Genomic DNA, 27,151 nt, shown 5'->3' with positions numbered 1-27,151 from the left:
GGCCGCTGACCCGGGGAACAGGTAAGGGCCTATCGCCCATGGGGTGATCTGTCCCCTGAGCCACTGAAGACTGGCCTTTCCTCAAGTTGCCACCCAGAGGACCAGCCACACGGCAGCCCCCCAGGCACACCCTGCCCACCGCACGCCCATCACGACCTCTCGCCGGGAGCTGACAAAAGCATGAGGCCCAGACAGACAAACAAAGAGACATTTTATTAGCATCGTTACGGCAACGCGTCCCAGGAGGGGACGGTCCTCAGCACACAGCCCACCGAGCTGCAAGCGATGAATCAGAGTGAAACGATTACTGTACACAGTGCAGACAGAGGATCACCCCAACCTCCAACAGAAGACGGAAAATCACTTCACAAGAACATAAACGCCCCCTTTTCTGTCTTAAGTGCCAGCTCTGAGTGGCAGCGCGTGGGAAGCCCCGGACCCGGCGCCGCGAGCCCTGGCGCTCCTTACGCCTGCCCTGCGATCCTCGTTCCTACTCATCTCTTCGCGTCAGGCTCCCAGCCACCAGCCTTCCTCAAAGCATTAAGACCAGAGACTCCCTTTGTAAGGCTTACGTCTGAGTAAAGAGTGAAGACACCAAACACCGGACTCTTAAAAAGCCGAATGACAGCGGAGCCAGTGCCCATTTAGAAAAGCTCTTACCCCCCACCCCCTTAGAGCCCTACTTTGGTAAATATTAACGTTTAACCAGTCAGCAAAATATTTAACCCAGTTAGCAAAATTAACACCGTCATTTCCATAGTTACTCTTTTGTGCATAGTAAATGTGGCCGGATGAGCTTCACACTGGACGAAGCAGATTTGAAAACCAGTTTGCAAGGAAGGGTGCCCCCTTGGCAGCAACCTAAGCCCAGGGAAGGGCCCGAGGCTGCGCAGCTGCTGCTGGCCCGCGGCGGGCGCGGGTGGCCGGCCGGCTAGATGGTCTGGTAGCCGGCGTGGCTCCTCTTCCGGCCAATGAGGTAGGCGATGAGGACGACGAGAACCAGCGCTGCCAGGGCACCGCCCACGGCCACGGGGACCAGCATGCTGCGCGCGTCCCGCTGGCACTCCTCCACTGTGGAGACACACGGCCCAGCTGCCCACCTCCGCCCGCTGCCCACACGCTCCCGCGCGGAAGGCTCTCACCAGCCCTCTGTTCAAAGGGCGGCGTGAGCACACCCGCAGGCGGGCTGGAGCGCGCAGAGGCCAGGTGGCGCGGGCAGCGGAACTCGCGCTAACATCTCAGACTTGAAAGGGGTCCCCCAGCTGTCAGCTACCACGCCCTCGCCTACTCACCAGGCCCAAACCTGTCCCCGTCCACGTGGAACGCCTGGACCCACACTCTGAATATGTTGAGGAAGAACGCCTCGGTGACCTGCACGCGCTCCTCGGCGTTGCACTTGTAGGAGTTCCCGGCGGCGGCCTGCAGCGCCCTCAGCGAGCTGTTGGTGGCCCAGAAGGTGGGCTCTGCAAAGGCAGCAGGGGTGAGTGCCTTGGGGCACCCGCACAGGCATGCCGGCTTGGGGGGTGTGTGGTCTTACCTCTGGCGTCGGGCAGAGTCATATTAAGCTGGACTCCCTGCAGGAAAACCCGGCTGGAACTTGCATTCTAGGGAGAAGGCGACAATCACACGGTCACCGTCAGGCCCGGGGAGGTGGGGGGGCCGGTGATAAAGGTGGCCTCCCGTGCCCGTAGCTTCAGAAGGCAACTGCAGCGCGCCCAGCCCATAAAAGGCAGCCTGTCGTCTCGGGAACATGAATCCTGATCAGCTCCTTACAGACCTTGTTACAGAATCAGACTCTGATAAGATGCGGACTGAAGGAGCTACGTTCCAGAAAAGTCAACATCTAACTTCCTAGGAAAGTTGAACTTCATCAGGAGAAACCTAGCAGTTCACCTGCAGAGTGTACCACAAACACCCACCAGGGGCTCTTACTCCTTTGCTAACTGCACACGCAGCCCTTCCCAGGCAGGCATGAAGAGCAGAGGACGCAGAGACGCTGCCCCCAGGACAGGCGGAGGACAGCACCTGAGGCCCCGGGTCGCCCCTGCCCCGTCTGCGGGATAAGCGCAAGGCGTCTGCTGACAGACGCGGGTGGGGCCGAGGGTCCAGGAGGCAGGCCGGGGGGCCCTCACCATCGCAAACTGCAGCACCAGGAGCAGGTTCCCGCTGTGGAGCTCCAGGGTCACCAGCTGGGCTGCGCAGCTCCCCCCGAAGGTGGTCTTGTTGGGGTCGATGTTGAACTCTCTGGTCACCGTCTAGTTAGAAGAGCCAAGAGGTCGGCTTCCCCTCCCCCGGGCCTGCGCTCCTGAGGGGACACAGGCAGCCCCGAAGCAGCGGCTTCAAAGCCACGGTCACGTGAACCAAACCCAGAAGAAAACATGGCAAGTTCCCACGGGCAGAGTGTGGATGCCAGACGGTCCTCCTGGTACTTCCGGCTGCTTTCACGTCCCCGCAGCAGCAGGTGGCCCGTCTCCATCCCCAGACTCTCACCCTCAGGGAGAAACGTCATCTCAAGGGAAGAGTAGAAAGACAACCCAAGTGTCTGAGCAGTAAAGCGTCCAAGAAAATCCCACCACCTCCCAGGCCAGCACACCCGTCCTGTGGTGGCAACACACTTGAGGCTTTGGGGCCGCACAACAGCCTGGGTTGGGAGACTCAACCCTGCTGTTGCACATGCAGTGGCCCAGGTGGGACGGGGGTCCAGCTGAGCAGCTCAGGACACGCAGCACCCGCGACCCACCCCGGGACGCCCGGTCCGCAAGGCTCAGGGCGGGGAGAAGGGCTCCGGCCGGCCTACCGTGTTGCCCCTTGTCCTGTAGGTGATGTTCAGCTGCAGTCCCATGCTGGCCAGCAGGCAGGTCCCGTTGGTGCCACTCACGTTGTACTTGGACACCGAGGGGCTCTCGGGTGCCGGAGTGGGCGAGGGCCGGGGTGGTGCCGTCGGGGTGGGCGGCGAGGGCCCGTCTTGCTCGCAGTGCGTCTCTGTGGGGACGGTGGGGTGAGTCGTGCCGCCGCCTCAGGACCTCCCGGAACCCTGGACCCCAAGCCCACCCTGGGCCCCAGCTGACGTTCTCAAGGGGCCCCGCCCCACAGAACACAACCTCCAGGCCTCCAGGCAGACGAGGGCTAACTAACGCTGCTCTGGAACCCTGGACGGGAGGTCACCTCAGCGACGCTCGACCTGGTCCCTCGTCCGCAAGGACACCCTCCCTTGCAGGACAAACCTTCCCCCCGTAAGGTCAGAACAAAACCTCAACTCCATCCCGTGCTTTGGGGACCCAGGCCACTTGCAACGGCAACAATTCACATATATGTTCTCCAAGCTCCTGTGCCAGGCACTGGGCTGGAAATGGTCCCAGAGACAGCAGCAGAGCGGCCCCAAGTGCCTGGCCTCCGCGGGGACGGACACTGGACACACACACCATCGCCAGCCCGGACCATCAGCGTGGTGCCCCCAGGAGAATTGACAGCGGCCCCGGGAAGGACGGGCACCAGACGGCCCTACTGGTCAAGGATGGAGCCGAGTCTCCGTGCCCGGGGGCAGCCAACTGCTGTGGGCACTCACCCGGGGCGGGCGGAGGGCCCAGCGAGGGGGTGAGTGGGAGCCCAGTGGCAAGAAACACAATCAGGAGATGGGGGTGGCCCCGGCCGCACAGGTCCGACAGGGGAGGGCACAGGGCGCCCCCGGAGGACACACTGAGGGTGTGCACACGACCCCGTCCCTCAGAATCTGACCCACCATGACTGCTTACGACAAAAATTTATATTCAAAGTCAAAGCTGACTGAGGCAAAAGCTGAAAAGTAACTGTACGTGTTCCACAGGGGCTGACGGGCCAGACACGCCTTCTCTGAAGGTTAGCGAACGTCCCGAACCCCAGGGCATCCGGTACCCCCAACCCAGGCTCTTCCTTTTTTTGTTTTTTTTTTGCGGTACGCGGGCCTCTCACTGTGGTGGCCTCTCCCGTTGCGGAGCACAGCCTCCGGACGCGCAGGCTCAGCGGCCATGGCTCACGGGCCCAGCCGCTCCGCGGCATGTGGGATCCTCCCGGACCAGGGCACGAACACGTGTCCCCTGCATCGGCAGGCGGACTCTCAACCACTGCGCCACCAGGGAAGCCCAAGGCTCTTCCTTTTACCACCTTGTTTCCGTGGACAGTGGGCAAGCTTAGCACTAACGGTCATACACGATCTCCATCCAACTCTGACCCTTCCCACCGGTCTCCTAGGCCAAGCCACGGAAGCCCGCCCAAACCTCCAGGGTGGGAGCCGCTCGGGAAGCGGCTGGAACCCGTCCACCAGCAGAAGCTCAAGTCCAGCTTGCACTCCTTTCCAGCTGCGGACTCCACGTCCACCCCAGAGGACCGGGACACGGGTAACTCAGCCCACCCTGAGGGTCACCTTGCCCCGCCGGCCTTCACACAACTTGTAGAGGAAAGTGCATTATTCTAGAGAAGAAAGAGGGCAAAAAAGGGAAACAAAACCCAAGCTCTGGGAGGTGGGCTCAGCTGGGTGAGCACCCCCGAGATGCCTGGCCCCAGGGGCCCCGGCTGGCACTGCTGCCTCCCTCCTGGAGCTAAGCTGCAGGTAGACGTTGGGACACCGGTGCTTTTAAAAGCAGTTTTATCAGTTACTTATCAATTGTCACAGGACACAAATGACTAAATGCACAAACCACGTTAAGACAAACGAAGAGAACAGGCCAGTCTCCAAGTCCTTGTCTACCCGACCACTGAGCCATTGTAACGTGTGACCTGCTGTCTCCACGAAGCTCTTACTAACCGCCAGTCAGAAAACCTCAGGAGTTTAGAATGTGTGTGGGTGACAGCCCTCTCCCTTCTACCTGTTAACCAGCCTGACACCTACGGCAGATACCAAAGTCCCTCCCACAGAGGGCTCACAACCTGAGAGGATCACTTGGGGACGTGCGTGCTCCCCCGGGAAGGCCTCTGGGAGGCGGGGAGCCCAGGGGTGGTGGCAGGGGAGGAGGGGGAGGGGCGGGGCTGTGCGCCCTCCCAGTGCCCTTCTCACAGCTCTCAGAAGCTCGTGTACCCTGAAGGCCCCTGCTGGTCTCCCGGCAGCTGCAGATACTCAGATAAACCTGCACGTTGCACTGACGAAGTTTCAAGTGGAAAGAGACGTTCTAGCACGGCCCGCACCTGAGCTGGACTGGGAGTGAGACTCAAGGTTCCCAAGGAATGAAACCGTTAGTAAGGCCAAGCTGGGCAGGAGGTGAGACGTGATAAACTTCACTGAAAAGCAATTTCTGTTTTGAACTTCTAACTCTCTCAGAAGAGCTGACAAGAATCCACACATCAAACATGAAAGACGGGAAGATGAATACACGTCAATCCTGTGGCGGGCCCGGGGCTGGCACCCGATCCTGCCGGACACGGGGGCTGCAGCGCCCGTCCCAACCTGGCTCTGCCGTGTGAGAGTGAGAGAGCGAGAGAGCAGCCACAGGAACGGGTGAGCGGGTGGTCACGGCTGTGTCCCAATAAAATGTCGCTTATGATCAGCAAAACTTAATTTTACATCATTTTCATGTGTTGTGAAACGTTATTTTTTAACGTTAATCTATAAGCAAAAACACCATTTTTAGTTGTTGGCTGTACAGAGCCCAGAGGCCCTTGCCCAAGCCCAGGGCTGCAGCTGGCCGCACGGAGGGCCGTGGGGTCAGCAGGCACCCCAGCTGCTTCCGAGCCACCAGGGAAGGCCGCGGGGCAAGGCTTAAACACAGAGAACGACAGTGGGGACACCTCCCCCCCCAAGGAAATGACAGTGAGCTGCCGGGCAGGATGTGGGGAACCGCAGTCAGAAAAGGACACCCTCTACCACAGACTCCGGCCGGCACCCAGAGGAGCACTCGGCAGGAGCTTCCTGCGAGCCCTCACACCCTCCGCAGACAGGTGAGCATCCTCACTTCGCAGGTGAGGAAACAAGTGGTCGACTACCTCACCCGAGGCCACTGGGTCTGGTGGGTGCACCCCTGAAGGGCCCCCCTGGTCGCTCCCACCCCTGCCCCAGGCCTGCCCAAGCTGGACTGAGGTTAGGTGAGGTCTCTGTGTAGAGACAGCGGCTTGAGCTGAAGGAGAGCCTACAACCCTGACCCCATTAGCTCTGTAACAAGGGAAGAGAGAGGGTTTGAACTGCTTTGCCCCTTTAGCCTGTTTTAATCCACCCTCACCGAAAGGGGTAACCTTCTCTGAAGACCGAGGGGCAGGGGCAGCTCTCCGAGGACGCGCAGGGCTCCCCGGGCACCCAGGGGGCTGGGCCGGGGCGGTCCTCACCCTCCCTGCTGAAGCTGCCGTTGGAGAGGTAGGCCTGAATGGTGGCGTCGCGCAGCGTGACGGTCACGTTGTGCAGGCTGATCTGCTTGCCGCTCACACACCTGTACTTTTTATTTATGTCTGCCTTGATGTCGGTTACGGATTCCACAGTCTTGGTTTCTACACGAAAAAAAAAATCGATCTTTAACTCCTGGAAGTGCTTAGAAGCAATTTTAGATACTCCCCCGACCCAGTTTTTTCCACCCCATAATTGGTCCATATTGGTTCTTACCCTTGGAGCTCGAATCGGGGAAAATCCCTGTATCTGACAAGTTATAAACAAAACGCATCAGCTGGACACTGTAACGTGTTGCATTTCTTGTGAAATTGAGGGTCAGCGTATGGCCTCTTCCAAAAGCAATCACGAGACTGGAGTCAGAAGCATCTCCTTTGCCACAAGAGCTGCTATTTAATACTTCTGCACTGGCCGGCAGCTCAAAGGTCACGCTCTGGAACAAACATGATGACAGTGGAACACAATTAGGGTGCAGGTTACTAAAGGGGTTCAGAAACACCAAAGATCTGACACATGCCCCGACCCCAGCTCCATCTCAGATGTCACTATTAATGCATTCATTTTCAATAAAAACAAAAAACATGAAAGTCAATATTACATGTCAAGTAATAGACCAGAAAGTAACTCAAGTGCAAGACAAGGATGACCTAATTATTCACTAATTTAAAACTGTTCTTCATTAATATGATTTTCATTAACAAGAGAAGTAAAACTACAGTTATCTCAGTAAAGTGAAATAATTCACGCTGGGCTTCAGGATGAGCTGATACTTTTATCTGAAAAAACCAGTACCTCACGTTTGCCACAGAAAAGTGTATTTAAAGAATATGTCTCTCTAAACAAAGAGAAGAGGGAGTTTACTGCAGAATTGTCTGAATTAACTATTATAAGCAAAACAAACAACTACAAAACCACCAAAGCTCATCTCGATGAACCGGACTGCGTGAAGGACCCGCGGGAAGCTGTCCTAGCACTGTCCTGATGAACAGACCACGCCTGTGACAAAGACACACTGTGTGAAGTGGGAAGGCACATTACAGCAAACGCATGTTCCCATTTGTGTACGCGATTAGTATATAATGAGACAATGTTTTAAAAAATCCAAACAAAAAGAAGTGAAGTAGAAATTAGAATAAAAGGTGCCTAGGGGACTTCCCTGGTGGTCCAGTGGTTAAAGACTTCGCCTTCCAATGCAGGGAGTGTGGGTTCAATCCCTGGTTGGGAAGCTAAGATCCCACATGCCTTGTGGCCAAGAAACCAAAACATAAAACAGAAGCAATATTTTAACAAATTCAATAAAGACTTCAAAAATGGTCCACGTTAAAAAAAAAATTAAAAAAAAATTTAAAAATAAATAAAAGGTGTTTGGACAAAACTTTACAATTGAAGACATTTCCGTGGAATGAAGTTTTCCCTGCTTTCTCCTGTTCCGATAGAGACCACATTTATATCAAGACAGGGCCAATGAACTGAGGAGGCCAGGCAGCCGGCATGTCCAGAAGCTGTGAAGAAGCCACTCATCCTCCCAGCGGCCCTGGGCCCCCACTGCCCTCCAAGTGCCGGAAAACAGATATGGTGCCTTGGATGTGGAGACGGGTAAGGAAAAACACTGCTTCAACAAAGCACTGAAAACAAAATATAAGAGTATGTTTACAAGAACAAATGTTAAATGGAAAGAGAAAGTGAGAAGTCCACTAACAGGTAATTCACGGAGGAAGACTTAACAAAGAAATGCTGTTTATTTGCTAGGGATCTGGTAAATGCAAAAGGCTTTCTCATCCTGCAGAGGCGCAAAGCTGTTCTAACAAAACCGAAAGGGACATTCTAATCCAACTAGTACAGTGGCACTGCACCTTGAGCACCTGTTCACACACGATTCTTGGAGTGTAAGTTTACCTAAAGCAGATTCAACAGATCAAAAAAGCTATATTCACAGAGCTGTACACCAGGCATAAAAAGAACATAAGAAAACTTAGTTACAGGGGATGGGTTAGTAAATTAGCGTGATTAACATGATGAAGTACTACGTTGTGATTACAAAAGATAATCAAGAAGAAAACTGGAAAAATGCTCACAATAAAATAGTGAGCATGAAATGGTTCGTATAATATGACTGCATCCTCAGTATATAAAATGCATAGACTATTACAGGCACTAACAGCCTGTGAGACACAGCACTGTATAACATACAAGAAACACACACACGTGTAAGACTGTCAAGGCAGGTTAAATGATCCCACACACAAGCAAGGCATGAAGGGCCCTGGTGTTTCCTACCTTAGAACCGTTCTGGGTGTCATAGCTGGTCAGGAAGGCAGCAGAGAAGTCGGCCATGATACAAGCTGTCCCGTTGCCATCTTTCACCACAAACACAGCTGACACACCATGCACGAGGCCTGCTAACTCCAGGAAAGACAGAAATGACCAAACACCTTTTAGAAAATTTTGGTTGTCTACAGCTGCGGCAATACAGTTGTTATTAGGAAAACTACTTAAATCGCTGAAGAACTAGACACACAGGTCCCGCAGGTGGGGCTCAGCTGGGCTTCTGTCCCTCCTGGAGACTGGTCTGAAAATGTTCTCTCTAAACCCATCCCATCAGTTTGCCAACCTGTCATTAGCTCTTCGATGCTTTTCTTCAAAATACATACCGGGAAGTCACAGGTCAATTTCTGAGTCACCCCGGGCCCAGGCTGCCCACGCTCGTTCCTCAGAGGATCTCGGGGACGCGGGGTGGAGTCCTGAGGGCAGGACTCAACATAAACTAAATGCTGACCTTCTACAGAAACCCCGTGGATCCAAATCGCTACTTAAAAAGAGTCGGCTCTGCTCTTGCCTCTCGTGGACTGGCGACGTGGCAAGAAAAGCCGCAGACCCAAAGATCAGAGCTCTTTGCCCGTATCCAGAAGGTCCTCAAAATACAGTAATTCCACTGGACCTGGCTGTGTGACCTCAGGACACCACTATGCCTCTGTAGGTATAGCCGCCAAGTGCCTGAGGGAAGGGGCGAAGGCAGCTGTCACAGGTCCTCCAGCCTGGGAGTGGCCACCACTCTGAGCTAGTTCTCAGGGCCAGGGCCACAGCCCGAAACCCCGAGCAGGCAGCTTAGCGGCAAATGCCCTCCGATCTGAGTCAGAGAAGGTAAGTGACAGCCACACACCTTAGCACAGGGTTCTTCACAGACGGGCAGGCGTCCTGACCACCCTGAAGCCAAGCAGCCACCCACCAGCACCGGCACCGCCACACTCCCAGGAACACACCTCCTGGTTCTGCAGCTAAGACCCCTGCACGCCCCTCGTCATGCAGCGGCACCTCTGGCGCTGACGGCTCTAAGGGTACGTGTGACCCAGGCAGCAGGCTCCGAGGCAGCCAACTAGCTTCCATTCTCAAGTCCCTGTCGCTGACGTGGTGAAATGACTCCAGTGAACCCAGTTCACTTCACCCTTGGGACCGTCACCAAATAAAACCTTCAGAGCAACTACTACTTAAGCCTAAAGCAAACAGTATAGACAGAAACCCTGCATACCCTCCTGTAAGCCTCAGGTAAAGGAAATACCAAAATCTGTGTTCATAAAGACAAACTGCTACAAACGAAGCAAACTAGGGCAGACAAGAAAAATGCTGTCTGTTGTGCTTCGCAAATTTTAACCTCCGCCCACCCCCCGAATACTGCGGCAAGATTCCACTAAAGTCATTTCCAATGAATGAACGTTCCTTTTAAAAACCTAGAGAAAATCCCACAACTCATTTTTTAAAACAGTGAAGTTTTTTTTTCTTTATTAATTAATTAATTTATTTTTATTTTTTTGGCTGCATTGGGTCTTCGTTGCTGCGCGCAGGCTTTCTCTAGTTGCGGCGAGCGGGGGCTACTCTTGGTTGTGGTGCATGGGCTTCTCATCACGGTGGCTTCTCTTGTTGCGGAGCACAGGCTCTAGGCGTGCGGGTTTCAGTAGTTGTGGCTCATGGGCTCAGTAGTTGTGGCGCATGGGCTTAGTTGCTCCGCGGCACGTGGGATCTTCCCAGACCAGGGCTCGAACCTGTGTCCCCTGCACTGGCAGGGGGATTCTTAACCACTGCGCCACCAGGGAAGCCCTACAGTGAAGGTTTTTAAAGACATATCTCTGAGAGTGATGGAGTAAGTACACAAGAGCTATAGAGATGCCAGCCAGGCAAACGCAGGTTCAGCAGCAGAAGCAAAAGCCTGGGCGCTGAGGCCAGAGAAACACCGGACAACGACCAGCTCACAGTGCACATGGGCGCCCCCAGGCCTGAGCTGCCCTCAACGGCCCGGGCGCTGGAGCCACAGGCTGTCACACGTGCCACAGCACAGCAGGTCAGGTAGCCACCTCCCACAAGGGCCCGCACAGGCCAGCTCCTACCAAGCCACCCTCCTATAAAATAGGTCCCTAAGTCACCAAAAAACGTTCTACTGACTCAAAGCACTTCACTAGAAAACACTTCATAAATAACTTCTCAATTTTTTCATTTAGTAAACATGCTGAAGGTCTGAGCTTTCAAAGGACCACAAACTAGTATTACTAAAACAAACTTAAAATAAGCATCAAGGACTTATCTGGCGGTCCAGTGGTTAGGACTCTGCGCTTCCACTGCAGGGGGCGCAGGTTCAATCCCTAGTCGGGGAACCAAGATCCCACATGCCGAAAGGCGTGGCCAAAAAACCCCCAGAAACACAAAACAAACAGCATCGGCAGCACTAGAGGCCCCCAAATTTTCCACTATTAAAACAAGAAACCAGAGCCAATTTTGGTCACGAGAAAAACGTCTACAAGAGCGTTACAGCAAAACACTGTAAGAGAAACACGTAACGAGAAAAACATCTACAAGAGCATTACAGCAAAAAACGGTAAGAGAAACACGCATGCTAAGAGTCAGAAATTAGTGTTTAACTCTATAAAAGACAACCCCCATCTCAAATTAGCGAGGATATGTGCAGTAATTTGAGGGGTGTCCCTCCCGAAAGCCAGAACCCGCACCACCGGGAGCTGCTCCCCTTCGGCACGGGCGCCAGACTCACGCCAACCTCTCTCCAGGGGTCCCGCAGAGGAACGAGTGGCTTATTCTTTCGAAACACTCCCACCTGGAGACACTCCAGTCTCTAAAACAGTTGCAGCTGTGGGAGCACGCCCGCCTGAGATGAGAGATCTCAGTCTCCGACAGACTCCATCACTGACTGACTGTGACCCCGGGCCCAGAGGGAGCACCACGCCCCTCGGTTTAGGACCTGTGAGACGGAAATGAGCACCAAGGGAGCCAAAGCAAGGGGAGCGCTGGGTACAAGGCATCAGCCTGCTTTCAGTGTTAGCTGTTACTATTGACGCGTTCAGTGCCACACGGCCCTCATCTATTGTTGAATCCTTGGTACCTGACACAAACCGTCAAGTAAGCGTTTCATTTAACTAGCACCTGTAGCGCACCTTGCAGGTAACTATAAACTATGGTGACAACTTTAACAGGCGGACACTGTGACGATTTCCTTTCACAGATGTGGAGTCCAAAGCACAAAGTTAACTGCTGTGCTCGAGGTCACACAGCTAGTGATGGTGCAGAGCCAGATCTGGAACTGGGTCTGCTGACTCACAGCACGTGCCCGCCGAGCTTGCCATGGGCCGGCGGCACAGCGAGGTCCACACCCGAACCACGCTTTCTCTCCAGCACCTGGTAAGCAAGTGAATATGCTTCAAATTACGACACACTCACTTGCATGTGAGAGAAGCTGCCACCTAGAGGAACAAGTCAATGCGTTCTTTGCTGAACCGTTTAGGAGAAATCACTTTCTAATTTCTCTTGGCTCGATTTTCTTGAAGCCAGGATTTTTATTCTTCTTAACCAGTGATACATAATCACCTGTAAAAACGTAAAGGAAAAAAAGAAAGACCACGGCTCCATCCCAGACACGGAGTCCCAGACTCTAGAGACCAGAAGGTACGTTTCTGAACAGCTCATGTGCACATTCAGTTAGGGACCACTGGACATCTCTTCCTGTACGTGCTGAGCACTGACTGTATGTGAGGCACGAAGAAGACACAGGTGTGAAAATAATCACAACACAGCAGAACCAACGCTCCAGCAGAAGCATGTGCTGTACATGCACACAGTCAAGTCTTCCGGACGCAGAGAGGAGAAAGGACTAATACAGCCTGGGATGGATCTAACAATGTAAATTCAAAATTATGGACCCAAAACATCTGACCTCAAATCTAGTGAAAAATTAGGTCGCCAACCTGGGCAACTGGCAAACTCCCACAAGCGAGGGTAACATTAATCGGTATACAACATTTTTTCAAACTTCCTAAGCAACAGTTCTTCATTCGGAAAGGGGAAGGAGGTCATCCCGGTGACAGCAACAGTCAAGAGCTCTGTTATGCAATATACTTAATCATATGTATCAAGAAGTTTCAGTTCACACTTGTCTATGCTTTCTACCAAGTATTAAAACACAAAGGAAACTTTACTTTCTAATTATCAAAGCAGGATGAATTTGTGACTCAGAAGTTTGAAATATTTTTAGAAAAGATGCTTTTTGGTGAAATTGTGCATTAAAATAGACATTTTAAACAGACCTAAATACAGGCTCTTAGCACAACTTTTTAAAAGTTGGATTTTTAACTGAACATAAAACTTAAAAGATATGATGGAATGGACATTAAAAAGCTAATTATGGGAACTCCCTGGCGGTCCAGTGGTTAGGACTCCGCACTTTCACTGCTGGGGGCCCAGGTTCAATCCCTGATCGGGGAACTAAGATCCTGCAAGCCTCGTGGCATGGCCATAAAAAAAAAGAGAAAAAGCTAATTGCATGCTTACTCCAAGCTATCAATGTAGAGAAGTATGGATTTTTCTCTTCATTCAGGTGAGTTTTTAAAACATGAAACAAAATGTGACAGTTCTAATGCACGCGAGCTCTTCTAATAAAGAACAATGAGCCGCCCTGACACGACAAGGCTTGTCCCAGCAGGCCCTCTCAAAACTCATGACACCTGCGGGGGAGAGCAAGGCTCCGGGTCTGCGGCTGGGATAAGAGCACGCCCCCGCGCGGGGGTCCTGGAGCTCTAAGAACTCATTTTCCGCAACAGGCAAAACAAAATCCTGAAACCAAAATTCATTCTGTCACAATAAAAGAACTTCAGAGTACGTATTTCGAGAATTCTCGGCAGGTACTTGGGAGACTGCTTCTGTGTCTGCTGAACTCAAGGGAGCGCCCACCAGTGAGCTCCGGTACCTCTTTTCAGTTCCTGGCACTTTAATCTTCCCGTATCATGGGGACCAGGTGAGAAAGTGCCGCAGAGGGAGCTCCCAGTAGCCACAAAAATCAAACCACGCAGTGACTCTTGTTTAAGTCAGCACAATCCCTTTCTCCTTAGGACAGATAAATGACAGCAAAATTCCTCAATGGATAAAACACCGGCGCCCACGGGCAGCTCCCGAGTTCCGTGGGCCCAGCGCGCGCGCGCGCACACACACACACACACACACACACACAGGCAGCGCTCCTGACTCACTAGAAATGGAGACGACCCTTAGGAGGCCAGGCCTAGCCCCCCCTCCTTCTGTCCACTGTGGGCTCCCCGAAACTCTCAAGGGCAACTTTAAGTCATTATAACGTAATTAAAATTCACAAGGACATAAACACACGCGTCAGCGCTCTGTGCCATGCTGCTGGGGTCGAAGGTTAAAAGCCCGAAGGACGAACTCTCAAGGCCGGGGTCGCCGCCCGCCTTATTCTCCTGCGCGGACATCCGCGTCGGGCGCAAGCCGAGTCCCATGCGGTCCCGCGTCTCCGGCTGCAGCCGCACGCAGCCCTCCGGGGCCACCCGTGCCCCCAAATAAGGGTGCGAACCACGCCGCTCGGAAACCACCAAGTCACTGCCGACTGACCCCACAACCCGAGGGCTGGGACCCGAGGGCCGCGCCGGGCCCTCCCTCCGTCGTCCACTTCTGGGCACCTGGACCGACCCCTCCCCCCGCAGCCGCCTCGGCCGGTGCGGGACGACTCGCCTGGAGTCCCCGGGCCCGGCCCGACCCCAGCCCCGCAGCTCCCGGCCCCCGAACAGCCCCCCGCCCCTCACGCCGCCCCACATCCCTCTGGGCCCGCGCAGGGCCGCACACCTGCCCGACCCCTCACCCCGCAGCCCCTGAGCCCTCAGCCCCCAGCCCGGCCTCTCACCGAACAGCAGCAGGAGCAGCGGCCATCGCCGGGAGCCGCCGGGGGCCGCCATGGGCGCGAGCGGGAGCCGGGCGGGGTCGTGGGCGGTTGGGCCGGGGCGGGCGGGCCGGGGTCTGACCCGGCCGGCGTGATGGTAGCTGGTCCCGGTGTTGCGCCCGCTGCACGAAACAAACCCCGCGAGCGGCGGCGCCTTGTCACGTGATGCCGCGCCGCGCCCGCCCCGCCCCGTTCCCCCCCCGCCCCGTTCCCCCCCCGTCCCGTCACGTGACCACCGTGCATCTCGCGAGAGTGAGAGCGCTCAGGCGTGCGACCTGCTCCCGCCTCACACGTTACCTGGGGCTGACACGTGACCGCGACGCCACGTGACTCGGGTCTCGCCTCCGACCCCCGCCCGGTCTCCGGCCGGCGGAAGCGGAAGGCGGGCGGTGGGTGCGGCTGGTCACCTCCTGGAGGGGCCTCTGGGTCCCGCCTGGGGCTGCCGGATGGAAAGAGGGGTTGGGACCGGACGTGCGGCTCTCCACCGCGGGCCGAGGGTGGGAGTCCCACGGCGGCCGCCCCACGGGAGACGAGAGGGCGTTTCCGCAGGGACGCTGATGCTAACGCGTCTCTCGGCCTCGGGGCCCGTGGAGAATCCGGGCTGGGGGGTAGGAAGGAGGGGGATGTGAACACGCGTACTGAGTGTTACCCCTCGTGCTGGAAAAACACACAAGGCACAGGATGTTAATCTAGACACAATCTTGACTGAAGGGGCTTCAGAGGGTTCGGTGGCTCCCGGCTGTCACCTCGTCCTGGAGGCCGTGGGGGAGTGGCGGCCTTTCCCGGAAGGTTCAGAAGGGCCGCAAGCTGCCCAGGGAAGGAAATCGCAGCCTCGCTGCTTCCAGAACCTTCCTGAAGTGCCTCTCACTCACTCCCCAGTTCCTGATTTGCTTCTAGGCTCTGCCCGGTTCTTCTCTTTCTCGACTGCTGCCCGCGCTCTGGCCACACGGGCCCTTTGCAGAGAGAGGTGACGCCCTCCTGCCCTGCTGCTTCGTTGAGCACTTCCAACCCCACCCCCTGGGGAAACGTGCCTCCAGTTCACCTTCAGTGCAGGTGTGTTGGTTACTACCTGTCATAGGCTTTGATTTTTGTGACTTTTTTTGTTGTTGTTCTTACATTTGTTTGCTTTTTGTAGATTTTGTCTTCCTTGTTCTTTCTTCCTGTCCAGTTTCCCTTCCCCGCCACCTTTTAATACCATCAGCTGAACAAGTCGTGACACTGAAGGATTTCAAGTAAGAGGAAAGCAAAGAGGCCGAGGGAGCCCCAGGCTCGTTGGGTTTTGTCGACTGAAAGTTGAGAGCTGTGTTTTTTTCAGGGATCGTTCTTAGGACTTCAAGCCGGGTCATCTCAACCCCGAGAATCCGAGGGGGGAGCCAGGATATATAGGAGTTTTTGCAACAAAGGGCAGGTAGTCGGAATGTCAAAAGATTATCGTTAATTAAGGAAAACCAGGTATCTCAAGTTAAGGAATTTAGCGCTTTTCTATGTATGGAGAGATGCAAGAGTCTGGGCTCACTGAAATCATTCCTTTGATCTGCACCTCAGCTCTCTGGGGCCAGCGTCCTGTGCTCTCTCATCCTGAGTCCCCTCAGGGCTCACCGTCTGGGGTAGTTGCAGTGTGATGACGCCGTGATGGCAGGCATTCCTTGTTTCCTTCGTGAGTCTTCTCAGGCTGCAGGGTGGGGAGTGGCTGCAGTTACTGATGACTGATGGCTGCAGTGTCCTTCCTTACTGACATGGCAGGCAGCATTCTTAGTCCACAGGTTGTTCAGCTCTTTGGGGCAGAAATCTGCTGTTACTACAGAGTTGATTTGCTGATGTCTTGTTTAGGTGTTCAGGGATCTTTCTGGATTTTTTGTTTGTTGCTGTTCCAAATGGGGAAGAGTCTCAGCGGGATCCCATTTGAGAGAAGTGCTGTCTGTTGAAGTGTGCCGTGGGAAAGAGGTGTTGGATCTGCGGTCTCTATGCTTTCACTCTGAGGTCCCTTATCAGCAGCAGGTTGTTAACATGATGTTTGTACAGTAGGTTATTATCTGAGCCTGAGCTGTCCCTATGAAGTAGAGTGTTCAGTTCAGATGTAACTGGAAAATTCTAAAATATTTCCCTTTTCTCTTGAACTTTCTGATGGTGAGAAACTACCAAAAAATCTTGAGTATGGAAACAAAAGACCTATTAATTTTGTGCTTCTCAGCCTTGGAAGCCCCTTCCTCTGTTGAGAGAACGCCTTACCCTCTGAATATGGTTGGCAGACAGAGCACCCAGCAGAAGTTGAAAAAACCAGATGGTCACTTCCCCAGCCTTCCTAGCGGCTAAGGTGCGAGCTCAGCCCAAGTTCAGCCCATTAGACTGGATCAGGAGCTAGTGGTTGCCCCTGGACGTGGTGTTTGCTGGTGACGGCAGCTGTAGCCGCAGCAAAGTGGCATTTCTCCAGGCGGCGGTGAAGGGTCTCCACCGGGCTGTTTGTAGCGTCCTCAGCCGTGGCCCTTGCTGCCCCCTCGCCCCTGCCGTTTCCCTAGCGCCGCTCTGCATTCCTTTTGGAAAGGCTGTGAGCTACTCAGAGGCCTTCCAACAGGGGATTTTTCTGCTTAGACCCATCAGAGCACATTTCTACTGTGTCCAGCTGCCCAATACACGCTGTGTTTGAAATCTTCTCTTTTTAAAGACCAAAAAGGAGTTTGTGTGAGCAAAAGAACAGGGTGTAAAAAAAACAGCAGAAAAATGAAAGGTTTAGCAAAAATTCTATGAAGTTACATTTTAATAGAGTATGGAAAAGTAATATGGTGGGATTTTCTTGTTTGGTATTCTTTTTGTTTGAATTCTTAATGAAGGCTGGGTCTGATCTGGTTTTTTTTTTCTTCTTGGCCGCGCCACGCGGCTTGTGGGATCTTAGTTCCCTGACCAGGGATCAAACCCGTGCCCCCTGCAATGGAAGCACAGAGTCCTAACCAGTGGACCGCCAGGGAAGTCCTGGATCTGAACTATTCTGATTGAAGGAAAGATGGGGAAAACCAAGCACAGTGAAGGACTCCACACCTTCTGAATTCTTTTGGAGACTTTTTTAAAGCCTTTTAAAAACAAAGCAGTGAGGGCAGTGAGTGGAGAGGCCTCTGCGGAGCTGAGCAGGGACTGGGGACCCTGCTTTGGTAATAATGAGCGGGCGAGTTCACAGGTGAAAGGTGGGGCCTTTTACCTGTGAAATGGCCTCGTGCCGCTAGGAGGGTGTGGGCTCAGTAGCTAAGGAGATAAGTGATGGCTGATGGAAGGTGAAATCTAGAGGAACGGACTAGCAGGCAGTCTGTGCTTTTTTTCCTCTTTTGCTCTAAGTTACGCTTTTTCTTGAGACTTGGTAAGCAAAACTAGTAATGTCGCATAGTGCTGTCGTTTTTAAAGCTTGTTTTATGAAATTTCTAAAAGGGAAATTTTGAATAAAATTAGGATAATCCAGTGAGTGCTGTTGTACCGTTACTTTTACCATTTTCCCTCCCTCCTCACTTGTTTTGTGTTTTGGTTGGTTTGGGGGCTTGAGTGTTATAAAACAAACCTCAGACATTATATTTTTCATGTAAATCTTTTACATAAACAGAATGCCACTATTGTAGCTAATATAAAAACAAAACCTAAGAATTCCTTAGTAACTAATTTCCAGTTTATGTTCACACGTCTCCAGTTGTCCAGAAAACATCTTTTTACAGCCAGTGTGCTCCCTGTGGCTCCGGCGAGGTCTGCACGCTGCCCTTGATGGCGTGTCTCAAGTCCCTGTGTTGGGGAAGGGGAAACGAGGCCACTTGTCCTGTAGGACACCCACACTTTGGGTTGACCTGGTGAGTCCTTGAACGGCCATGTCTTCCTCTGCTCCGGTAACCGGGTGGTCTGATTGAGGCTTGATTGAATCAGGCTCATCTCCCCCAGGTACCACGCTCCACACGTGGTGCTGGACCCTCCCCACGCAGTGTGGAGTGCGGGTCTGCAACATTGGCTGCGTCTGGGGCTGGTTAGCAGTGCAGAGCCTCGGGCCCCTCCGTGGACCCACGGAATCAGAACCTGCGTTTCAGCCAGGGCCTCGGGCCACTAGTGTGCATGGAGACCTGAGAAGCACTCTGCCCTTTTCTTCAGGCTGTGGGGCCGCATTGGGGTTGCCCCAGTGGCCCCATCCACTGCAGAGTCCCTGTCAGCCTTTGACCTCTGACCCCACGGCTTCGCATACATCCCTGGTGAGTCAGTAGGTCCGTACTCCAGCGGGCTTGGCGATATCTTTGCTTTGCTTTTTTGGCCACGCTGCGCAGCACGCAGGATCTTAGTTCCCCGACCAGGGGTCGAACCCAGGCCCCTACAGTGGAAGTGCAGAGTCCTAACCGCTGGACCACCAGGGAAGTCCCTGGCAATTTCTAATTCTATCTTTCCTATTGTGCTGTCAGCTGGAGCAGACCTGTAAGGAAGAATTTTCCATCGTGGACCAGTTGGTTACTCCAGAGTACCGTCCCTACAGGAAAGCTGGGATCTGTGCCTGATTCGAGATGCTTTTGTCTGGCTTCAGAGTAAGAACTCAGTGCCGAAGCAGCTTCCAGAAGTGAACTGCCGCACCCGCGTGAGCCGTGCGCTCTGGGGGGTGATGACCTGTCGGTGCGGGTTCCTCAGCGGTGACCGGCGCCCCACCTGGTGCGGACACTGATGGTGGGGGAGGCCATGTGTGGCGGGGAGGTAGCAGAGGGGCTGTGGGACTCTGTACTTTCAATTTTGCTATGAACCTGAAGCTGCTCTAAAAAAGCCAGTTTATTAGAAAACAAAGTGAACATCACATTTTAAAAAATGTGATGTTAAAGTGCTGTGTCACCGTGGATTTCTGTGTAGTTGATATGTCTTCAGTCTTTGTAGTTATTATCATTTTCAGGTTAAAATTGTGTGGTCTTGGTAGTGCAGCCTCCTAGATGTGAGTAACTGTGATATTTCTCTCCACGTGGGCTGCCCCTGTTGCTGTCCCACCAGCGATGCATCAGCAGAGAGCCTGTGTGCCCACAGCCTGACCCTGACCTGTACGAAATTATGTCCCTGCAGTTTTCATTTGCATTTTCCTTATGAGTGGGGCACCTGCCTTTTTGCCCATCTTTCTATCAGATTATAGAGATATTTGCAATACAAGTCACATTTTTAAAGTCAGTGTATGATTTTCAGAATCATTTTGTTTGCTTATGGCATGTCTTTGTGCAAGTTCTTTTGTTTAAACGTGGGTGAATTGATCACTCTTCCGTAGCATTTGGGTTTTAAGTCCTTCCTAGTCCTAGGTTAGAAGACTCTGTCTCTTCCGCCAATGCACGTGTAGTTTCATTTCTGCATTTGTATCTCTGATTCAGGATGCCGACGGGCAGGGCAGAGAAGGGCCATGTCACCCTTCCCATGCAGGTCTCTAGGTGCCCCCCTTCCACTTATCGAAAGCTCCCCTTTTGTGCACTGATTTGAGATTCCACCTCATCCTGTGCTGACGTGAGAACATACTTGACTTGATTTTTGGGGCTGCCCCAGCACCACTCTTTTGAAGTTATAGGTGCTGTATCTGCGGGGCCAGCTCCCTCACTTTTCTCCTTCAGGGTTTTTCTGACTGTTGTTGTCTATTTGGCCATGTGATCTTTTGCAATCAAGTTGTCTTTGAAGATAAAGTTAACGTTCACCCGAGAGAAATTCTGACTTAGGTTGGCAGTGTTTACGGCAGCTGTAGCCATCATTGCCCCAGGCTGCACGCAGGCGGTGGCGGGGATCCTCCGGGCACTTGGGAAGTGCAGGACATTCTGGAAAGGGCAAAACTGTTGGGATTGGCGGGGCTGGGGCAGCCCGAGGGGGTCTGGGCTGACGGTGACGAGGGGGTGGGGATGGGACTTTGAAGGTTTGCCAAACCCATAGGAACGTGCACCCCGAAGACTGGACTTCATGTTAATTTTAAAGCTACCAAGCAGGATGTGGGGGTGCAGTCCGTGACAAAGGTGACTGTCCTGGTGGTCCTGTGGCCACACCCCAACCCCAGGAACTCCGTGTGTGGACCGGAGATCTGTGTGGACACTGTCCTCTGGCTGGTCAGCTCATTCTCCCTGGGGTAGGTTAGCGGTTCTGAAGCTGTACGTTTACCGGTGTTGAACAAATAAGGAGATATTTTGCAGATAATGAGAACTGGCAGGTTCCTTGCTGTGGGAGCGAGAAGCCGCGGGGGGAAGAGGGGACCCTGTGAGCTGGAGCTCATATGTGTGTTTAGAACACAGATCAACGGAGAGTCACAGAAATCCACAGAGCCGGGCGTTTGCGCGCGTCGGACTGTCTCCTGAGTGCCCGCTGAGGGCCGAGAAGCACAGCCCTGCAGGTGAGGGTCCTGAGGACGCTCCCTGGGAAAGGAGCCAGGCGGTGCCCACCCGGGGCCTCGGGGACGCAGGTGCCAACCTGAGCTGCCAGCAGCCCCGGGCGCTGGATGAGGAGGTGATGCTGACAGCATTGGGGCGGAATCCAAAGGGTGGGGTAAATGTCGCTGAGAAGTGAGGGAACACAGGGCATGTCCTCCTCACAGAGCCTCCAGCACGGAGGGCCGTGGGCAGTGACCGCTGCGACCGCTGCCGGCGCCCCGGGGGACCGGTGCTCGAAGCTCAAGGGCAGACGGCGTCCGTATGGTCTCAGAGACGTCTCCAAATAGCTCTTTCTTAACTACAAAGAAAAAAGGAGTCATTGTGCAGTGGAGACGCCACCTGCCTCAGCTGTGAGGGTCCCTGTCCCTGGTGACACCGCTGTGCCCTCCTGTCCTTCCTGGTGACCAGGCCAGTCCTCAGAGAGTATGGAGCAGGTGGTGGGGCGGCTGGCGACGGCTGACCCTGCTCCTCAGAAGCCTCCAGGTCACGGAGACAGGGACCAAGGGGACTGTCCCAGGTGGGGGCCTGAGGATCCAGGGTCAGCTCCCAGGACAGAGATGGGCATTTGCAGAAATACTGGTGACGTCCTCGTCCACCGCGTGGCGTAGCCAGTAGCGTCGGAGCAGGGCCACCCTCGTTGCAGATGGTACATGCTTTCCTTCCCAGAGGGGCTCGTGTCCCGGGAAGTGTGGAGACCGGGGGAGGGGACTCTGGTGCCCCTGCAGCTCTTCTGTGAGTCCCAAACTGAAAGAATCTTTTTTTTTTTTTTTTTTTTTTTTTGCGGTACGCGGGCCTCTCACTGTTGTGGCCTCTCCCGTTGCGGAGCACAGGCTCCGGACGCACAGGCTCAGTGGCCATGGCTCACGGGCCCAGCCGCTCCGCGGCATGTGGGATCTTCCCGGACAGGGTCACGAACTTGCGTCCCCTGCATCAGCAGGCGGACTCTCAACCACTGCACCACCAGGGAAGCCCCCGAAAGAATCTTTACTGGGATCACGTGGTGGTTATCAGTCAGCTGTGGGGATGTGACGTCTTTGTGGTATCCCTGTCGTCCCCTGAAAAGGACGCACGATGTGAGCCCCGAGTTTCCGCGTGATTCGGGGACAGCCCCTCATCCAGCTCCGGGGAGCCGCTACGAGGAGGGGGGCCTCGTGGAGGGTAGCTGCCTGTCATGGGGACAGGTGTACCCGTGAATGACTCTAGCGCTTTCCTGAGGGTGGGAAGATGCAAAGATCCGGTCTGTAAATGTTGTTCCTAGAGTGTAACCGTCGAAGGGCCTGTTTTCCCAAAGCGCCAGGCCTCGTTCCGTCCTGGGTCTGCTCTCCCCTCGGGCTGCGCTGTGTGCGCCCGGCGCCCCACGGCTGGCCGGGGGACCGGATGGCGGGGCGTCCTTGTTTTACGCTATAATTAATTGAAGCCTAGCTTATGCTGCTTTTGAAGAGCTCGCTGTCTTACTGTGTGAAGGCAACAGGTGCTGTGATAGGCAAATTGGAACAAAAGGGGGAAATTCAATGTTCACGTCAACCGGCTGTGTATTGTGCTATTTAAGGCTCTTTTCCATGTATTTGTGCTTTTTAAAAAATTATTGTTGCATTTTGTATCCTCCTCTTTTCACTTGTAACAAATATTTTCCCATGCTATTACAAACTCTGTAAATACACTGTTACTAGTATCTGTCATTACATCATTTGGCTGCAGTGTTTTATTCGATGATGCCTCTCTCCCCCAGTATAAGTGACGCTGCTTAGGAAAAGCCTCATGGCTCCTGCGTCTCCGCTCCGATACCTGCCACACCCACAGCGCCCCTGACGCCAGACGGTGCTGCAGCTCCAGCCAGCTGTCCTACCAGGGAACTCAGTCCCGACGCTACCTGAGGTCTCCAGGTCAAGGGCTCAGCCCCACCCTTCAGATGCCAGTCAATCACCAGTGGCAGGTCCCCAGGTTACCCACAACCTCTGTCCGACTTGTTACAAACCGATTGTCCCCGCCCCCGACTCGGCCTCCGTTAATTTGCTGGAAGGGCTCACAGAGCTCGGGGGGAGCGCTCCTCAGGTTTCCTGGTTTATCCCGGAGGAGAGGACACAGATGAACAGCCGGATGAAGAGGCACAGGGGGCGAGGCCCAGAAGGGTCCCAGGCGCGGGAGATTCTGTCCCCGTGGAGTTGGGGTGCCACCTTCCTGGCACGTAGGTGTGTTCCCCGACCTGGAAGCTCTCTGAACCCCACGCTGTTGGGATTTTACGGAGGTTTCATCACAGAGGCATGAGTGATGGTTAACTCAGTCTCCAGCCCTCTTTCCTTCCCGAGAATGGGGCGGGGCTGGAAGCTCCGAGCTTCTAATCACGGCTTGGTCGTTGTGGTGACCAGGAGCCACCCAGAAGCCCCCCTGGAGTCGCCTCATGAGAACAAAGGACGCCCCTGTCACCCAGGAAACTCCAGGGGGTTTAGGGACTGTGTGTCAGGTACAGGGTCAGAGACGTAGTGTTAGAACAGAAGATGCTCCCAGCGGCCTCGTCAGGACGTTCCGAGGGCTTCAGGAGCCTCGTGCCAGGAACGGGGGGCAGAGACCAATATGGACATTTTCTGTTATCTCACAAATACTATGATAAATATTTTGAGGATAAATTATTTGTTTATGATTTTTCTTTGAGATTCATTTCCCCTGTAGATTAAACTGACTAGGTTAGAAGCAATGGTGTTTAACACACTCCTGCCGGTGTACGCGCCCAGCGACCATAAAAGGGCTTGAGGGTTCATCCTTCCCTTTGCCCTTCCTCACGGGCTGAGTAGTGTGCTGGTGTTTCTGTTTCACTCAAGTTACCCGTCGTTCTTGCTTTGCCCAAGAACTCCCCTCGGAAGGGACCACTGTTTGCAGACGTTAGAGTCCCCAGCCCTGGACCTGGGGGATGTGGGTGCCACAGGGCTGCCCGGCGTGGAGCCCCGACCTGTGAGTCCAGGGGGCCCCTGGCGCTCAGTAGGCACAGCTCACAGCAGACGTGGGCCTGCACCACACTCCCGGGGACCGTGATTTCTCACTTCTCTTTTCCAGTTCTCTTGCCCACTTAGCTCAAAAATATTTACTTTTAGTCCAGTAATGAAACAAAAGGCAAGAGGATGATGGCTGGTAAGTGTAAGACTAGTATTAATGAATAACATGTCAGAAAAATAGAAAACAGTGTGCTTTCAAGTGACATGTACGCTAATAAGTGGGGGAAGAAGCAAGACTCCCATCATGCAACGTTTTTAAAAACTCAGCCTCCCCTCCAGGTGGCTAACACCTTTTCCGCTGTTTAACGTAAGGCCATTGAGAACATCTTTTATACACGTCCCATGCACCTCTCGGAGAACTCCCTTTTGTTAGTTTCCTCAAAATTCTTCAACCACAGTAGGCTTCCTTTTAGAAGGTTACAAAAAAGGAACCCTCATAAAAAAGAACCAAAACTTTTTGCTTTCTTAGAAAGCAGGTTAAATCCAGTAGTTCCAAGTCACCTGCAGCACGAGAACTTGTGTGACTTCAGTCACGTGGAGTTTCCAGTTGCAACGCCCTGGACGCCGTCTGGGCCCCTGGTCTGAGCTGGTGTGACTCGGGCCTGAGCTGGTTTGAGAAACGAGATGTGGCCAGCAAGGCTTTTTCCTAGTCATGGGCAACGCAGGGCAGGAACTGAAGTCCCCATGAAGCTACTTCCACGTTTGTAACTCATGATTGTAATTCACAGTGGTTCTGTGTGGCCAGCGAACCCACAAGTCCGCAGCAGTAAGGCTGGGAAGGCTGACAGCGAGAGAGGGTGTAACCGCAGAGCTCCAGGGAGAGCTTCTGTTCCAGACAGATAAGACTGGACTATTAATCAGTTAATCTGGGCGTTGTCTGTTCTTAACTACAAAAGAAAAGTTTAGGACCAAGATAGAAACATTAAGAAAGCTCACAATGACCACGAGCCCAACTGCCTAAGACCAGTCTCCTCTTGCCTTCTCGTTTCTCCAGCTAGAGCCAGGGAAAGGTGCCCCATTCATTTTCTTTTTTTCTTGTAACTTTTACCTTGTCAAATCCACTTTTTAAAGGTTAGTTTATATAAAATACACATACCATTTTAGGTGTACAGTTTGATGAATTTTGACAAACGTAGTGTGAGAGGAAAATCAAACTGGCACCAGTGTTGCCGAGAGAGCCTCTAACTGGACCAGAGGCCGCTGAGGAAGTGGGGTTTGTACGCATCTCAGTCTGGATGGAATCGGAACTCTGACCACTTATCGTCTTGACGCAGGTGTCCGGAACATCTGCACAACGTTCTAGAAACTCAAGACACTTATCGGACCCCTGGCCTAAATAACTTGTGACGGCCTCTCCCTTACGGACAGGTATCTCCTTTCTTGTGTCAGAGTCGATGGACTCTAACAACCTCACGGGGCCTTCCCTGGCGGGCCCAGCGGGTGAGACTCCGCGCTCCCGGTGCAGGGCTCACGGGTTTGATCCCTGGTCGGGGAGCTGGATCCTGCATGCAGGCGGCAACTAAGAGTCCGCAGGCCGCAAGGAAGACCCGGCGCAGCCTAAATAAATAAATAAACAATTTTTTTTTAAATGGTTAGGATGGTAAATTAACAAACACGAGCTCATGGCGTTCGCCTTTGTAAACCCCCGACGCTTTCTCTTCTATTGAACACTCTTTCAGCTTTACCCAAATCTGCGTTTCCCAAGTTGAAATTCTCGAAGATCCCAAAGAAGCTCTTTCTTATATGCAGCCTTCTGCGTTTTCTTAGTCAACAGCAAACACCCACGAAACCACCACCCCAATCAAGGGAGAAAACATCGTCTTCAATCCCAAAGGGCCCCTCGTGCCGCTCTGTGCTTCTCCCCCATCCCTAACCCCAGGCAGCCGCGGATCTGGTCACTACAGGTTAGTTTTTCATGTTACAGAATTTCACACAGATGAAACGGCATGGTATATACTTCTTTGTACCTGGATTCATCCATGCCGTGTGAACCACTAGTTCATGCCTTCGCATTGCTGATAGCCGCTTATTCCAGTGTGGCTCTACCACACCTGTTTACCCATTCACCTGTTGAAGGACTTTTGGTTACTTCCAGTATTTTGGTGGTTACAAATAAAGCTGCTATAAATACTCAACACCAAATCGTGGTGTGGACAGATGCTTTCTTTTCTCTTGGGTAGATACCTAGGAGTGGGATGTCTGGGTCATATGGAAGGTGTATGTTTAGCTTTAAAAAGAAACTGTCAAACGCCTTTCCGAAGTGGTTGTGCCATTGTAAGTTCCCCCAACAGTAGCTCCGCATCCTGGCCAATACTTGGTATCATTAGTCTTTTACATTTAAAAAATGACGGTAGCTGTCTAATGGTGTCTCATTGTGATTGTAATTTGCATTTTCTTGATGACTGTTGAGGTCGAAGATCTTTTCCTGTGCCTAATAATTCAGGTATCTTCTTTGGGTAAGTGTTCAAACTTTGTCCTATTTTTAAAGATAGGTGGCTAGTTTTCTTGTTATTGAATTCTAAGTGTTTTTATATATTTTGGATACAGATACTCTGATGTATTGTAAATATTTTTCACCATTATGTGGCTTGCCTTTCTATTTCTTAATAGTACCTTTTAAAAAGCAAACTTTAAATTTAATGAAAATCCCGTTTATTGGTATTTTTTATGCTTCATACTTTTTCTATCCTAAGAAATCTTTGCATATCCCAACACCATAAAGATTTTTCTCCTGTGGTTTTTTTCTTTTTTTCTAGAAAGTATATGGTTTTAGCTTCTACAACTAGGCCTATGAGCAAATTAAATTTAAATTTTGCAGATGGTGTGAGATAAGAGTCAATGTTCATTCCTCCCCCTGCCCCAATACGGATAGCTATTTGGTGAAAAGACTTTTCTTAACCTATTAAATTACCTTGACATCTTTGTCAAAACTAAGTTGGCCCCACATAAGTGGCTATATTGTGGTGCTCCCTGCTCCACTCAGTTGATGTGCACGCCCATCATCTCACCAATACCATAATGCACTCGTTACTGTAGCCTCATAGGAAGCCTTGAAAGTCCTGAAAGCGACAGTTCCCCAACTGTTCTCGTCAAGACTGCTTTGCCTTTTGGATTCCCATAGGCATTTTAGACCCAGCGGATCATGCTTCTGTAAAGTGAAAAGCCTGCTGGAATGTTAGTGGGCATTGGAGAAAACCAACCTCTTAACAATATTGGGACT

The 27,151-nt window shown here is 52.8% G+C and overlaps 1 protein-coding gene and 1 long non-coding RNA gene across 3 annotated transcripts; one reads left to right on the top strand and one right to left on the bottom strand.

The window, feature by feature from the left end:
• Positions 1-194: 194 nt before the first annotated feature.
• On the bottom strand, positions 195-14,705 carry LAMP1 (lysosomal associated membrane protein 1). Its single transcript, XM_030856687.2, has 9 exons — positions 14,529-14,705; positions 8,621-8,742; positions 6,560-6,776; positions 6,289-6,447; positions 2,798-2,982; positions 2,133-2,255; positions 1,538-1,604; positions 1,293-1,463; positions 195-1,071 (listed from the first exon to the last, which is right to left on the bottom strand). Exons 1-9 carry the CDS (start codon positions 14,578-14,580, stop codon positions 932-934), a joined length of 1,236 nt encoding a protein of 411 aa, XP_030712547.2. The 5' UTR covers positions 14,581-14,705; the 3' UTR covers positions 195-931.
• Positions 14,706-14,831: 126 nt separating this feature from the next.
• Positions 14,832-22,628, top strand: LOC115853331 (uncharacterized). Of its 2 annotated transcripts, XR_009559769.1 has the most exons (3): positions 14,838-15,617; positions 18,232-18,385; positions 18,980-22,628. It is a non-coding gene; the product is annotated as an uncharacterized lncRNA (long non-coding RNA). The 2 variants fall into 2 exon arrangements; XR_009559768.1 differs by lacking the exon at positions 18,232-18,385 and having other exon boundaries at positions 14,832-15,617.
• Positions 22,629-27,151: the final 4,523 nt, after the last annotated feature.

The sequence above is a fragment of the Globicephala melas genome, chromosome 18 (assembly GCF_963455315.2).
Source record: "Globicephala melas chromosome 18, mGloMel1.2, whole genome shotgun sequence".
NCBI lineage: Eukaryota > Metazoa > Chordata > Mammalia > Artiodactyla > Delphinidae > Globicephala > Globicephala melas.
Note: the sequence above shows the minus strand (reverse complement) of the source record. Positions and strands in the feature narration are given on the sequence as shown.

What these genes read in the sequence shown, in the direction of transcription:
- LAMP1 (XM_030856687.2), bottom strand. Translation starts at nt 14,580, where the DNA reads ATGGCGGCCCCCGGCGGCTCCCGGCGATGGCCGCTGCTCCTGCTGCTG. An exon ending in TGGTGCTGCAGTTTGCGATG is followed by an intron (nt 1,605 to 2,132) that starts GTGAGGGCCCCC and finishes CCTTCTCCCTAG; the next exon opens with AATGCAAGTTCCAGCCGGGT. An exon ending in GACTCTGCCCGACGCCAGAG is followed by an intron (nt 1,464 to 1,537) that starts GTAAGACCACAC and finishes CTGCCTTTGCAG; the next exon opens with AGCCCACCTTCTGGGCCACC.